This window comes from Carcharodon carcharias, chromosome 7 (genome assembly GCF_017639515.1).
Source record: "Carcharodon carcharias isolate sCarCar2 chromosome 7, sCarCar2.pri, whole genome shotgun sequence".
NCBI lineage: Eukaryota > Metazoa > Chordata > Chondrichthyes > Lamniformes > Lamnidae > Carcharodon > Carcharodon carcharias.
Window position 1 is genome coordinate 166065358 of NC_054473.1, and position 14145 is coordinate 166079502.

General features: G+C 43.2%; 2 protein-coding genes across 2 annotated transcripts in view; both read left to right on the forward strand.

Annotated features, from left to right (window-relative positions):
- The window catches only part of pkd1l2a (polycystic kidney disease 1 like 2a), a 160319-nt gene extending 154358 nt beyond the window's left edge, over positions 1–5961 (forward strand). Inside the window, exons 42-44 of the mRNA XM_041191701.1 lie at positions 3232–3333; positions 4532–4663; positions 5754–5961. Coding sequence (XP_041047635.1) covers positions 3232–3333; positions 4532–4663; positions 5754–5852 — 333 coding nt within the window. The 3' untranslated portion in view covers positions 5853–5961. The remainder of the gene's footprint in view (positions 1–3231; positions 3334–4531; positions 4664–5753) is intronic.
- Positions 5962–9821: 3860 nt separating this feature from the next.
- Positions 9822–14145, forward strand: part of LOC121279627 (glycine cleavage system H protein, mitochondrial-like) — a 36190-nt gene continuing 31866 nt past the window's right edge. The window contains exon 1 of the mRNA XM_041190808.1: positions 9822–9998. Coding sequence (XP_041046742.1) covers positions 9854–9998 — 145 coding nt within the window. The 5' untranslated portion in view covers positions 9822–9853. The remainder of the gene's footprint in view (positions 9999–14145) is intronic.

A 14145-nucleotide genomic window follows, 5' to 3' on the forward strand; every position in this document is an offset into this window, starting at 1 on the left:
AAGTTGTGATGAATGGAAAGGCCAGATAGTAGGAATTTCAAAGTATTATATAAGTGACTCCAGGGAAAATTTTTCCAGGAGCGAACACAGAGGAAAATGGGATTGGGAAGGGGATTGGGGGTGTCGATGAAAAACCATACAGAGAAGCCCTTATATGCGATAGTCACGTTGGGAGCAGCAAAGACATGTGAGTTGGCGAGATCGAGGGGGTGGACCGTAAATATGGGAAGGAGAGATTTAGGGAGGAAAAGAGGGCAAGAGAACTTGGAGTTAAGAAAGCAAGAAAAGGTGAAAACTTTGAAGACATCATGGTAAAATGTTTATTTATATTAGCCATCTGTTTGATTATTTGCATAAATCTAGGATTCAGCAGGATACTGCTTTACGCAATGTCACAATTTTAATGCTACTTTTCGGCTAAGTGTTCCATCAGCCGGGACTTTCCGCGTCCGATCGTGACCAGCGTGTTCGGTGGTGAGATTGGAGAATCTCGGGAGAAGGCCATTCTCGCACTTCCCACTGTCGCAAATCCAGGATGCCAGTGACAGGCTGCATCCAAGCCTGAGAACTTAATTTTAATAAATTTGCATCTAATGTTGGCCACACGCTGGAATCATCCCCCCATGTCAAATTTAAATCCCACGTCGGTGTGATTTCACGACAGTCTGATTTACAACTGCCTTTAAAAGGCGTGCACCTGGCAACCTTAACCTTGAGTGGAACTCGGAGGTGGATGCACACAACTTTGTGCAGTTCTCGTGATGATCCCACGGGCTCTACAGCTTCAGTGGGGGGAACAGGCAAGTCCCCGCAGTGGCTTTTTCGTAGCTGGCTTGTGGTGCCACAGCAAGGATGGTAGTGCCAGGAAATGGGGGAGAAGTCAACCTCAGAGCAAGGGCAACAGTACAAGGGGGGCAAGGGGGAGAAGGGAACCTCACGGCAAGGGAAACAGTGCCAGGGTTCAGGGGGGTGTTTCATGGCAGCACACAGTGACGTTTGAGCACAATCACATGCTGGGGAGGGGGGAGAAAATAGCCATGCTAATGGCAAAACATATCAGAGAAAAACATGCCATTGCAGCTGAGAGCACTTAGCTTGAGTTCAATTGACATGCTTGGAGTCAGCCTAGTCAAGCAATTGTACCCATTCAAGCAGCACTAATTCCTCACAGTGCCAATGATTGTTCCTCTACTGTTAACCCCTCATACGCACTCTTCAAACTCAAATGAGTGATATGGTGCTGCAGATCCATTGCGTGACTGGGCAAGCCTGCGGATCCTGTTGGGAAAGGTGGCCATTGAACATCAAAGGAGGGATGCACTCCTAGTCCCTTGCATTATGGGCGGAATCGTCCCAGATTTACACTAAGTGCGGTAGCGGGCTGGTAAAACAATGTTTTACCAGCTAGCCGCTATGGCAGCTTTTCATGCCATATTGTCCCAAATCATTAATTTTGCACTCCTGGGAAAGATGCCGTTTTCATGGTGGGTGGGCTTTCATTCTCCCGCCACGCCATCACTTCACCACATTATGATGTCTGGTGCCATATTAAAGTCCAGCCACGTGCATACTTCTCAGTGCTTCCAGTTCACGACTGCTACATGGAAGGCAGGATGGCCCTGAAAGGCAAAAAGACTGCAGCTCCCAGATTCAATGATGCATTCCTCGAGCCTTTTGGGCACAGCGGAGGCTCACCGTGATGTCCTCTACCCCAGCTCTGGCCGCAGGATGGGCAGTAACCTCACTAATCCAGCTAGGGAGGCAGTGGCAGCGGTGATTAGCATCAACACCCTGCAAAAGAGGACAGCCACCCAGTGCCGCAAGAGCATTAACGATCTCTTCCCTTTCACCAAGGTAAGTCACTCTTTTCATCACTTTCAACTCACACACTCACAAACCCATCACACATTCACAGGGCACTCACTCACTGCTGGTTCAAGGAACATCACCATTCACTCTCTCACATTTACCATTATTGTCCTCATTCTGTCCATGGGACCACTCGCCACCCACAAAGGCCAGGCATACTTATCATCTGGCTTGACAGGTATCCTACTTACAACCTCTCCACCTGTATTCATGCAGGTCAAGCTGGCACACAACAACAGGGAAGGGTCGATTACCAGTGGAGGAATGCCTAAAATCAAGGTCCTCACCTTGATTTTGAAAACAGAGCCATCCAGCTGGCCGGCGAGGATCTGGACCATTCCTGTGCTGACTGTGAAGTTGGCAGTGCTGTAATAAGTGAGGATCCAGCAGTGCAACATCCATCAGACAACCATGCTGTGAGTGATGTGTCCTGTTTCACAAGCCACTGCCATGCACAAATTAACTCTCCTTGCTTTCACAGGCAGATCTGCCAAATAGCCATTGGAGTCCATGACCCAGGGCCTCTAATCAAGCCCCAACAAAACCTTTGAAGTGGAATCTGGAGGCACCCTCCTTGAAGTCCCATCACAGCGCTCACCCACACCCTCCACCAGTGCAGAGACACTAGGTGAGACCTAGCTTTAGAATAGCCTCGGGATCACAATCTGGTGAGCTTATTGCACTTTCTGATCCACAGCAGGTGGAGGCAGGGACTTCCCAGGTCCCCGGCACTCAAAGCACTGCTGGAGGCCAGAAATATGCTGAGTCCAAATCAGATGACGAGCCTCTGGACTCGGTCATGTCACAGGTGCTTAAGCTGCAAAGGCAAGCTAGGGAACATCAGGAAGGGATGTCCGCTGCATTCCTCAGATTGCAAGGCACAATGGAGGACTCCGTCCACCTTCAGGCCGAAGTGATAGTGCCAGCATGCCAATGCACCAAGTTCAACACTGGTAGGATAGCGGCCGCCATGGAGACCTTGGCCTAGGACGTTACTCATGCACTGTTGCACTGGCTCAACTCTATCACTGACATAGAGGTCACGGTAGGGCAGGCGAATTAGAGGCTGCCATGCCAACGATCTGACATGAAACTCGTTCCTCTGCATTTTTTCATCAAATTGCCACACAATTCGGGGGAAAAAGCTGTCATTGCTGTCAGTGGGTCAAACACTGATTTCCCCATCCGATATTGGACTTTGCCAATTCTGCCCATTTTCAGGCTTTTAATAGACTTCTGCAATTATCCTGTAAATGATATGAAAACAGACTTTGTTTTCAGGATCCCTTGAATGTTCAAAGTTGATAGCCAACACCAGTAATAGAATATCATTATTAATATGACTGTATCTCTGTTCTGCAGACAAATATAATGTTTGGCTGGAGTATGTCCTCTTATAAAACCATATTTGATGCTGCAGAGACAATGGTCAGTCTTCAATTGGGGATCTTCAACTATGAAGAGGTAAGGAAAGCAAAAGCCTATTGCAAAAATATCTCTGTTATGAACAGGAACTTAATCATTATCTAATCTACAGCTCTTTCATTTAAATCTGTTTCAGGTGGAGTCACAGTTTAATGTTGTTATATTGCAGGCATTGGAATAAGTAAGGTGTCTCATTCATGTTGCTAGGTTGTATTTGATAGTAGATTTTAATGAGAAAAGAGGGAGGAGGCTCGAGTGGAGTATTGACACTTTCATGGACTGGTTAGGCCCAATGACCAGTTTCTACGTCCTTTGTCATCTTTTTAAATACTTTTATAGTTTGGTTTAACACCATACCTCATGTCGTGCAGAATTCAAATAATCTCGAATGGCCTCCCCAAGGGGATATCATCACATTGTAATCCAGATTTGCATAATTATCTGACCCTAGAGCTAAACTAACACAATTTAATTGCTGCAAAGTGAAAACTGCCATACAAAATTGACATTATAGCTGCACCTTTCAATTCACACCTTTACATTTGTAATAATAGTCTTCAGACAACTTTGTTTGAGAAAACAAAAACAAAAACAGAATTACCTGGAAAAACTCAGCAGGTCTGGCAGCATCGGTGGAGAAGAAAAGAGTTGACGTTTCGAGTCCTCATGACCCTTTGACAGAACTAGGTTCTGAAGTTCAGAACTGAAGTTCTGTCGAAGGGTCATGAGGACTCGAAACGTCAACTCTTTTCTTCTCCGCCGATGCTGCCAGACCTGCTGAGTTTTTCCAGGTAATTCTGTTTTCGTTTTTGTTTTGGATTTCCAGCATCCGTTTTTTTGTTTTTATCTTTGTTTGAGAAAACTGTTTAACTATCACTATTTTACACTTAGGTAATAAGTACCATTGTGTACAATAACAATAGCTGCTTTCACTTCAATACAATGTGTGGTTCTGGATTCACTTCTACAAACTTTTCCATTAAACAATTATCCATTATTATCATCAAGTTATCTCCAGGTGACAATAATATAAGAATCAACGTACAAATTGGACACAATGGTACATTTTGGGAGGTCCTGCGTTGTCCAAGTAGAGCCTCTGACATAATCAGTGTTTGTCAGAAGATCTTTAGTTTTGACCATTTTCACAAATAGTTAGGTTTTAATATGTCAGTTAAATCTATTTATGAAATAGTTTAGTTTAGATTTTAACATATTCTTGTCTTTACCTGATCAGGTTTTGGACTATAACCCGGTTCTGGGTTCATTTCTGATTGGGTCCTGCATCATCTTTATGACATTTGTCGTCCTGAATCTCTTCATTTCTGTTATACTTGTGGCATTTAGTGAGGAGCAGAAGAATTACAAGGTTTGCATTATAATTCTTCTTAAGCTTATTTTATTTATCTCTGCACTATTCTTCAATTACATGAAGACTTGGCAGTATCTTAATATATAAACTAAGTAAAATAGTTAATTTTAATATATTAAAATATTTCAATAACTTCAATTATTCAATAAGTTGTTGCTTTACTTTTACTTACAGTGCGCTGTTTTAACTAAATTGCTTTGGCCTATTTATGCTTGTGTCAGAATTTGTTTTGCCCATTTTCCCTCTCCTTTCCTTAAGGACTCAGCTTCAACAACACACAGACTTCTTTCTGCACTTCACACAAGTGGTTATCCTGCACGTGTGAATACAGACAGTGATAAGTGGTCAGCAAGGAGGGCATCAGGGATGAGCCTGATCTCCCACTTAATTTGGAAGATGAAATATATGTCAATCTAAATTGGCAGACTCCAACCCAAATTTCAGAGAGTTTTTGTGCTACTGGATTCACCAGTTTGAGTTTGGTGACTGTCTCCGTCTATTTAAATTTAGCTGCTGGGATCAGATGTTAAAACTTGACAAGGATGTTGGTTTGGCAAGGATTTGAGATTTAGCTACCCAAGCAAGAGGAACACTGAGAACAGAGTTTCCCAAACAGACAATCAAGTCAAATTTAAATAGGTGAACTCAGCAATTATAACAAATAGGTGGACATACAAAATTGATGGACAAGCAAAGAGCAGCTAGTCCATTAAGCCTGTCCCACACCTCATTCTGGCTGGGACATCATGACTAAAGACCATCAATATGAGATATTTGCCAAGAATGCCAATAGAGAATGCAGAAGAAAATTCTTCACCCAAATGGTGGTGAGTATGGAACTTGTGACCACTGGGAATGGTTGAAGCGAGTAGTACAGATGGATTTAAGGGGACACTAGTCGGACATATGAGGGCAAAGGGAATAGATGGTTATGATGTTAGATCTGGACGATAAAAGATGGGAGGAGGCTCGAGTACAGCATAAACACTGGCATGGATTGAATGGCTTGTTTCTGTGCCATATATCCAATGTAATCCTATGTAAAAAAAAATTTGAAAAAGGAACATTTACTTTTTTTCCCTTTCAGGCTTCTGAAGAAGAAGAAATAGTTGACCTAATGCTGACAAAATTGTGCAGCTTCTTGGGAATCAAAAATAAGAAGGGTTCCTCTCAATCAGGAGAGTAACTAAAACAAACGCCTTGAATTGGTACCTAGCAGCTAATAGCAGTTCACATTCCACAGTGTGTAATTTCTTTGATAGTGAATAATTTAGTAGATTGATTTTGAGATTATCTACAAATATAAATATAACATGTTACCAATTGATATTCAAAGTAAACTGGCTCCTCTGCATGTTTGTTTTATTGTATTGCATCAATGTGCCTAAATAAAATGTAATGAAAAGCATTCAATCATCTAGAGTCAACTTTCATGTTCTTGCTTGTTATGTGTCACGATATTTATTGTTCATGCTAATAGCATTCAGTACTAGGAATAAGGTACCAGGTTAGATTGGAACATAAGCCTTTCCCCAGTGGTGTTCAAATCCACTCCACAATCTTCACTGGGTCCTAAATTAGTTCTTACCAGCCACGTATCTAGGATACAAAATCGTCCATAATTCGTCTCAATCTCACTGAGTCCAAAAAGGTGTTGGTGTGGGAAATAGAAAGTGTTTTAGAACGTTCCATAATCTCAGGACATCCAAAAGCACTTTTCAGCCAACTAAGGACTTTTAGAGTGTAGTTACTGTTTTAATATAGAGAAACACGGCAGTCAATCTACAGAGAGCAAGATCTGACAAACTCATTAACATAATGATCAGATAATCTGCTTTAGCTGTTGGTTGATGGATAAATATTGTCTCCTTTTTGGGGGGGAAGTGGTATGGGATCTTATACACCAAGCTGAGAAAAGACAAGATTCTGATTAACGTCCCATCCAACCTCCGTCAACACACCCTTAGTATTGCCCTTTTTTATTACTTAGTGGATGCAAATCCCTGAAGCCAAGTGATAGCCTCCTCATTTGCTGAGTTTAAGATGATTAGTCTGGATTATGATCCCAGTTGATGTCAATACTGGACAAGTCAGATCCCAGAGTGAAACATGGCTTGGTAGATCCTGACTTTGTTTTTCTTTTGGAAACCGTGAAGGTCAGTTACTGAACACAATCACAAGAGTCTGCCGGTATACTGTTAACACAAAGAATAAAATGTTTATTAAACAAGAAAAAATGATATTACATTAGAAAAAAAGGTTGAAAAGATTTTAATACAGATACCAGAGAATGATTCACACACTGAAAAAAGCAACGCCAGCAACACACAGAACAGAGTAGTCCTGATCCCTTCAAGATCATAGAACTGGCGAAAGCATTATAGGGCCTGAAATGTGGCAAAGCAGCAGGATATAACAACATTGCACCAGAATTCCTGAAACAATTTAACCCTGTGCTTGTGCCTGGCTGACTCAGTTTTACACAAGAATCATCAGCTCAAACTCACTCCTGAAGGTGTGGGCAAATGGCAAGAATCATTGCCACTCCAAAACCTGGAAAAGATCTCACATTGGCAGCAAGATTTCACTACTTTCTGCGTGCTTTAAGATTCTCATCTTGCAATACATATCTCTGGAAGAAAAGGTCTTCCTTAATGTCAACCACAGTGGTTTCCATATGGGGTGTAGCACACATAATCAAGCACTGGCACCCACCACCTAAATCAAAAATGGCTTCCAGAAATATCCACAGTGGGATTTGAACTCATAACCTTCTGGCTCAGAGGCTGGAGTGCTACTCACTAAGCTAATGCTGACAGCTTAAATAGAAATGACTTAAATAAAAATGAAAAAATTGTGTTGAGGTTGGGCTACAGTCAAGAGTTATAATCTGCATTTAGCCGTGTGGATCACTTAAAAGCTAGTACGAATTAAAATGTCATCAGTGGCATGAATATGGATTTACAGGGTGCCACAGTTTAAAATTGAATACACCAAAAAAAAACAGAAAATGCTGGAAAAATTCAGCAGGTCTGGCAGCGTATGTGGAGAGAGAAACAGAGTTAACATTTAAATCCATATGACTCTTCTTCGCTCTGAAGAAGAATCATACAGACTCGAAACATTAACTCTGTTCTACTTTCTATTTGCAACAAGAATTCTGTGGAATTCCTAAAACATTTTATGCACCTGAAATGAACTGTGACATGCTTTGAAATGTGTGATTTGTGAGACTGCAATTATGATGCTGGTTTTTGTTATGACAAAAAAAGTCATTATTCCCTTTTACGCTAAAAGGAATCTGTCATGGATGGAACTCTCCATCCCTATCCTAGAGTTCTTCCCAGGAGACACAGTTTTCTTTGCGTAACTGTGATGTTTTCATGCAAATAAAGCTCTTTTCTCTATTATTAATCATGTGACTACTCCATTCTCCTATTGCCAGCTACCTCCAAGCCCTATGGTGTTCCCTCTTCAGCACCTACCAGGTTCAACCACTGACAGTCCTAACCCCTATCTCCCCATTTACGGCAATGCGTCCCTCTCAGGTGCCCACCATACCTAATGCTAATCCCCAGCAGACTCAGCTTCTTCCATCAACCCATTTTAAATTCCTTTATGGATGAGTCCATCCCTCTGATCCTTCTTAGATATACTCCAATTCACTCATTGCTGGGTGTCCCACAATCCCAACTGCCTCATTCCCCTCAGCTGGCAAATATTCTATCCAGTTCATTCCTCATCTCTCTAACCTCTTTTTCCACTACCCTAATTCCCAAATTACCATGAGCCTATCACCCTCACAAACCTTAAAGTGCTTTTCCTCTTCACCTTTGCACCAACTGATTCTTCATTCTCAAGGATTGGAATGGTCAATTAAATTCATTGGCCCTTCTCCTCTGACTTGTCAATTTTCAACATGCTTATTGTGTGCCCTCCCAAACCTATGACCACTCAGTCAACCTGAGAATTTTTTGTCAATTACAAGGCTGCTTCAGATTACCTTCTTACCTGCCTCACCATCTATATCTCTTTGCCCATCTCCAAACCACCCTCAACCAAGAACAGCACCTCCTTCAAAATGCACTTTACACACACTTATCTAACTCATAACTTTGGTTTTCCTTTTGTCCTGATTTACTGGCTCAACTGCTCTCTTGGTTCTGCCTTTGATGCCTCCTTCCTTCCCCCTCCCACAATCTTCCATCCAGAGTTACCAATCCTCCGGGATTGCCTTGGAGTCTCCAGGAACTGATGACTAATCTCCAGGACACTGTGAGCAACACTGGAGAAACATCGTACAGGTATATTTTTTTAAAATTGTGATTCATTTTTATTTTCTTTGAATCACTTTACTGATTAGAAAAATAATGGACCTGTGGGGAAAAAACTGATGACATTCCATAATCACCTGAATGAAGAGTATATTTGCTTTCCATTCCAGTAGAGGGGTCACAGTGAGGATGTGTTGCACAGCAGTATGGCAGTGATGACTGGTGGCAGGTGGTCAAGTAATGATACCGCCAGAAATATGCACAACCAGAGTTGACAACCCAATTTCCAAACCTTGCGTTCCCCCCACTCCCTCCTCCCCCAGCAGAAATTCTCATCCTTAAATGAGACTGCCAATTTGTGTGCAACTAGGTCCTACAAACTCCAATTTTACAATCAATTGGTTGAGTGTTAAGTATCTATCCGGAACCCTGGTCAACTCTGGTGTTCTTCTTCAGATAGAAGAAAAATCTCAACATCTCATTTGAACATCACGGTTCATGGCACCGTGAACAGTGCAGCTCTCCCTCAGCACTGCATTGAAATGCCAGCCTGGATTGTGTGTTTAAATCTCTGTGATGAGGTTTGAACCCACATCCAGTCTTAGTGTGGGGGCGACGGCCTCTTCTTGACAATCTCAATGCAGGGAGACCACATGCCCACATATTGTGCCCCCCAGTGAATCAAACCCCGGCGTGTTGACAGTGCATCTTTCTCCCCAACAGGGGAACCCAGCTGCACTGCCAGAGCGCCCGGGCACCAGGTTCCGTCTCCACCGGCTGAGTGACGGCCTCTTCTCCGGGACCCCGTTCCATTCTCCTCCCGCTGAGTGACAGCTCCGCCCCTCGAGCCGGCTCCCGGGCACTTCCTCTCGCGCCGCCCCATCCGCTCGCGCTCATTTGCGGCTTCGTAAAGATGGCGTGGAGGTGCACCGTGTCGAATTTGAGAGTGGTGGCTTCTCGGTGCCTGCACTCTCCGGCCACCTGGCAGCCTCCGCGCCGTATGGTGCGGATCGTCTGGCCGCTGCGGAGCCTGAGCACCGGCAGATCGGCCCTCTCCGGTGCGTCTACCTCATTCAGAGCTTTTTTGGGGGGGGGGGGTTGGGGGGGTGGTAGTGGTGGAGGCGTTTGCTAAGTGGGTAACAGTAAGTTAAGCAGAACAGCGGCTTTCGAGAGCAAAGTCAAGCCTAGGTCATGTATGCAACTTAACACTGTTACGTTTTAAAATCTGTAGCAGAAAATTGCAGCTCTACGTTTGCAAATGCCGGGCCTGGTTTGAAGGTGTATTTCACTCCTGGTTTGACTTTTATTTTAATCTGTAATTTGTTGCAACGGTTTTCCTAATTAGAGCTGATAGACTGAGGTGAAGAGTTAATTAATGGGTCACACACTTGACCAGGTTGGGGCTGTTTGCTGTTATATTTAAGTTTTTCCTTTTTTACAAGCAGCGTGCCCTAATACTACTCACGTAAACTTTGCAGTTCGTGTTCTGTCACCCAGGGAAGAGTTTGTTGAAATGTATTTTTTGAAATCAAATGTCATCGGTTTTTTAATGTTTTTTTTAAAAGGCAGCTGGCTGCATGCGTTATCTGCTGAGGGAATGACACGCACTGTGTCCTTCCAGTTGCTCTCTGATCCATGTGCCCCCTTCAGTTTGGAGCCCTCCGCAGCTGAATGGACTTTCATACCTAACGTTTTCAATAACGCCTTTATCTGTTCAGTACTTTGTGCTTAGGGTGAAAATGGAAGTTTCAGATCAAAGTACTGGAATATTTAACAAAAGTTTTTAGATGCCTCTGACCAAAGTGTAGGAAAACTGCATAAGCAAATACTTTGTGACTAAATAAGGAATTGTGCATTTTTTAAAAAAAACTTCTAATTGATCTGCCTATGAGTAATGAGTTTCGATTGCTGAAAAAAGAGACATATCGAAGAAGTATAAATTGTTGTTTTCCCCTTTTATATCGATAATCTTGCAAAGTGACCTGATGAGTGGCAAGGTGAAAAACTTCAACATTTTTTTTCAGTGATGCTCAAGTTCTGTACTACTAAACCACAATGAGTTTCTAATGACCCAGGAAGCAAAATAATACATGGAACGTAACATGGCAGAATGTTACAGTCCTTATAAAAATGTATCCTGACATCTTTTAATATGAATATCACTAACACAAGTGATGCAACCTACAGGCAAGCAGTAGGAATGGCTGATTTCTTTAAACCTGGAGAAAGCAAATACTGTTTACTTTGGATACATACAGTGTATTATGTGTCAAAGTTATTCCCTTTCAGTTGTATTATGTAGAATTCCTGATGCTTGCTTTCAAGTACAAACATCCAGATCCTAACCTCAAACGTCTGCTTTAAGTGGTGTGATTGTATGATTTGATGCTGTAATTATGTTGATAAATTATAGATACATTCTATTGTTCATAAAGAAAGTGGTAACTTGTGAATTTCAGAAAGCTGTGGAGGGCTTGTGGGCAGCAGAGGAAATGGCTGGGCAAATCAATCTTCATCTGTTTATAAACTGGTTTAGAAATTAATACTGGACTTGCGTCACCAATTATTTTGTGGGGATTCTGGTCAAAAGTACCATTTTTGGGAAAGTGGTCCCCTGTATAGTTTAGCAAAAGTGTTGGATGCCACATGGTCTGATGAGAAAATGTGAGGCATGTCCCTGTAATCTGCCTGCTGTTTGTCAATGCAGTTCTCCCTCTCTTGATATTTGACCATCTGTCCTACATAGTTTGTGATTTCATGGTGAAGCTATCTTAAGATTGTATCTTGAATCATTTTCTTGGGTTTCCTGTGCCATATGGTGTACCTGACTGAATGAGCAGTTTTTTTGTTTGTTCTTTCATAGGATGTGAGCATCGCTGACAAGGTCAGCATTTGTTGTCTATCCCTCATTACCCTTGAGCAGGTGGTGGTGAATGGTTGCCTTGAACTGCTGCAGTCCATCTAGTGTAGGTAAATCCATAATGCTGTTTGACCCAGTGACAGTGAAGGAATGGTGATGCATCTAGAAAGAGGGGGCATAGTTTTAAAATGAGGGGTCTCCTGTTTAAGACAGAGATGAAGAGGGGTTTCTCCTCAGGGTTGTTACTGTTTGAGGTTCTCAGAGAGCATTGGAGACTGGGTCATTGAATATATTCAAGACTGAGTTAGACAAATTTTTGATTGACAAGGAAGTCGAGAGTTAAAAACAAAAAACTGCGGATGCTGGAAATCCAAAACAAAAACAGAATTACCTGGAAAAATTCAGCAGGTCTGGCAGCATCGGCGGAGAAGAAAAGAGTTGACGTTTCGAGTCTTCATGACCCTTCAACAGAACTGAGTGAATCTTAGGAAAGGGGTGAAATATAAGCTGGTTTAAGGAGGGGGTGTTGGGGTGGTTGTAGGGACAAGCAAGCAGTGATAGGAGCAGATAATCAAAAGATGTCACAGACAAAAGAACAAAAGAACACAGGCGTTGATGGTGGTGATATTATCTAAACGAATGTGCTAATTAAGAATGGATGGTAGGGCACTCAAGGTACAGCTCTAGCAGGGCATAAAAGATTTAAAAATAATGGAAATAGGTGGGAAAGGAAAAATCTATATAAATTATTGGAAAAAAACAAAAGGAAGGGGGAAGAAACAGAAAGGGGGTGGGGATGAAGGAGGGAGTTCAAGATCTAAAGTTGTTGAATTCAATATTCAGTCTGGAAGGCTGTAAAGTGCCTAGTCGGAAGATGAAGTGTTGTTCCTCCAGTTTGCGTTGGGCTTCACTGGAACAATGCAGCAAGCCAAGGACAGACGTGGGCAAGAGAGCAGGGTGGAGTGTTAAAATGGCAAGCGAGAGGGAGGTTTGGGTCATTCTTGCGGACAGACCGCAGGTGTTCTGCAAAGCGTTCACCCAGTTTACGTTTGGTTTCTCCAATGTAGAGGAGACCGCATTGGGAGCAACGAATGCATTAGACTAAGTTGGGGGAAATGCAAGTGAAATGCTGCTTCACTTGAAAGGACTGTTTGGGCCCTTGGACGGTGAGGAGAGAGGAAGTGAAGGGGCAGGTGTTGCATCTTTTGCATGGACATGGGGAACTATAGTCAAGGTAGCTGTGGGGGTCTGTAGGCTTGTAATGGAAATCACACCCCACTTCCTGTAAGGACTCTATCCCATTCTCAGTTCCTTCGCCTCCGTCGCTTCTGTTCTGATGATGCTACCTTCAAAAACAGTTCCTCTGACATGTCCTCCTTCTTCCTTAACCGAGGTTTTCCACCCACGGTAGTTTACAGGGCCCTCAACCGTGTCCGGCACATCTCCTGAGCATCTGCCCTCATGCCTTCTCCTCCCTCCCAGAAACATGATAGGGTCCCCCTTGTCCTCACTTATCACCCCACCAGCCTCCGCATTCAAAGTATCATCCTCCGCCATTTCCGCCAACTCCAGCATGATGCCATCACCAAACACATCTTCCCTTCACCCCCCCCCAGCGGCATTCCGTAGGAATCGTTCCCTCCGTGACACCCTGGTCCACTCCTCCATCACCCCTACTCCTCAACCCCCCACCTATGGCACCTCCCCATGTGTATGCAAAAGATGCAACACCTGCCCCTTCACTTCCTCTCTCTTCACCGTCCAAGGGCCCAAACACTCCTTTCAAGTGAAGCAGCATTTCACTTGCATTTCCCCCAACTTAGTCTACTGCATTTGTTGCTCCCAATGCGGTCTCCTCTACATTGGAGAGACCAAACATAAACTGGGCGACCGCTTTGCAGAACACCTGCGGTCTGTCCGCAAGAATGACCCAAACCTCCCTATCGCTTGCCATTTTAACACTCCACCCTGCTCTCTTGCCCACATGTCTGTCCTTGGCTTGCTGCATTGTTCCAGTGAAGCCCAATGCAAACTGGAGGAACAGCACCTCATCTTCTGACTAGGTACTTTACAGCCTTCCGGACTGAATATTGAATTCAACAACTTTAGGTCTTGAGCTCCCTCCTCCATCCCCACCCCCTTTCTGTTTCTTTCCCCCTTCCTTTTGTTTTTTTCCAATAATCTATATAGATTTTTCTTTTCCCACCTATTTCCATTATTTTTAATTCTTTTATGCCACCCCACCCCGACTAGAGCTGTACCTTGAGTGCCCTACCATCCATTCTTAATTAGCACATTCGTTTAGATAATATCACCACCATCAATGCCTCTGTTTTCTTTTGTTT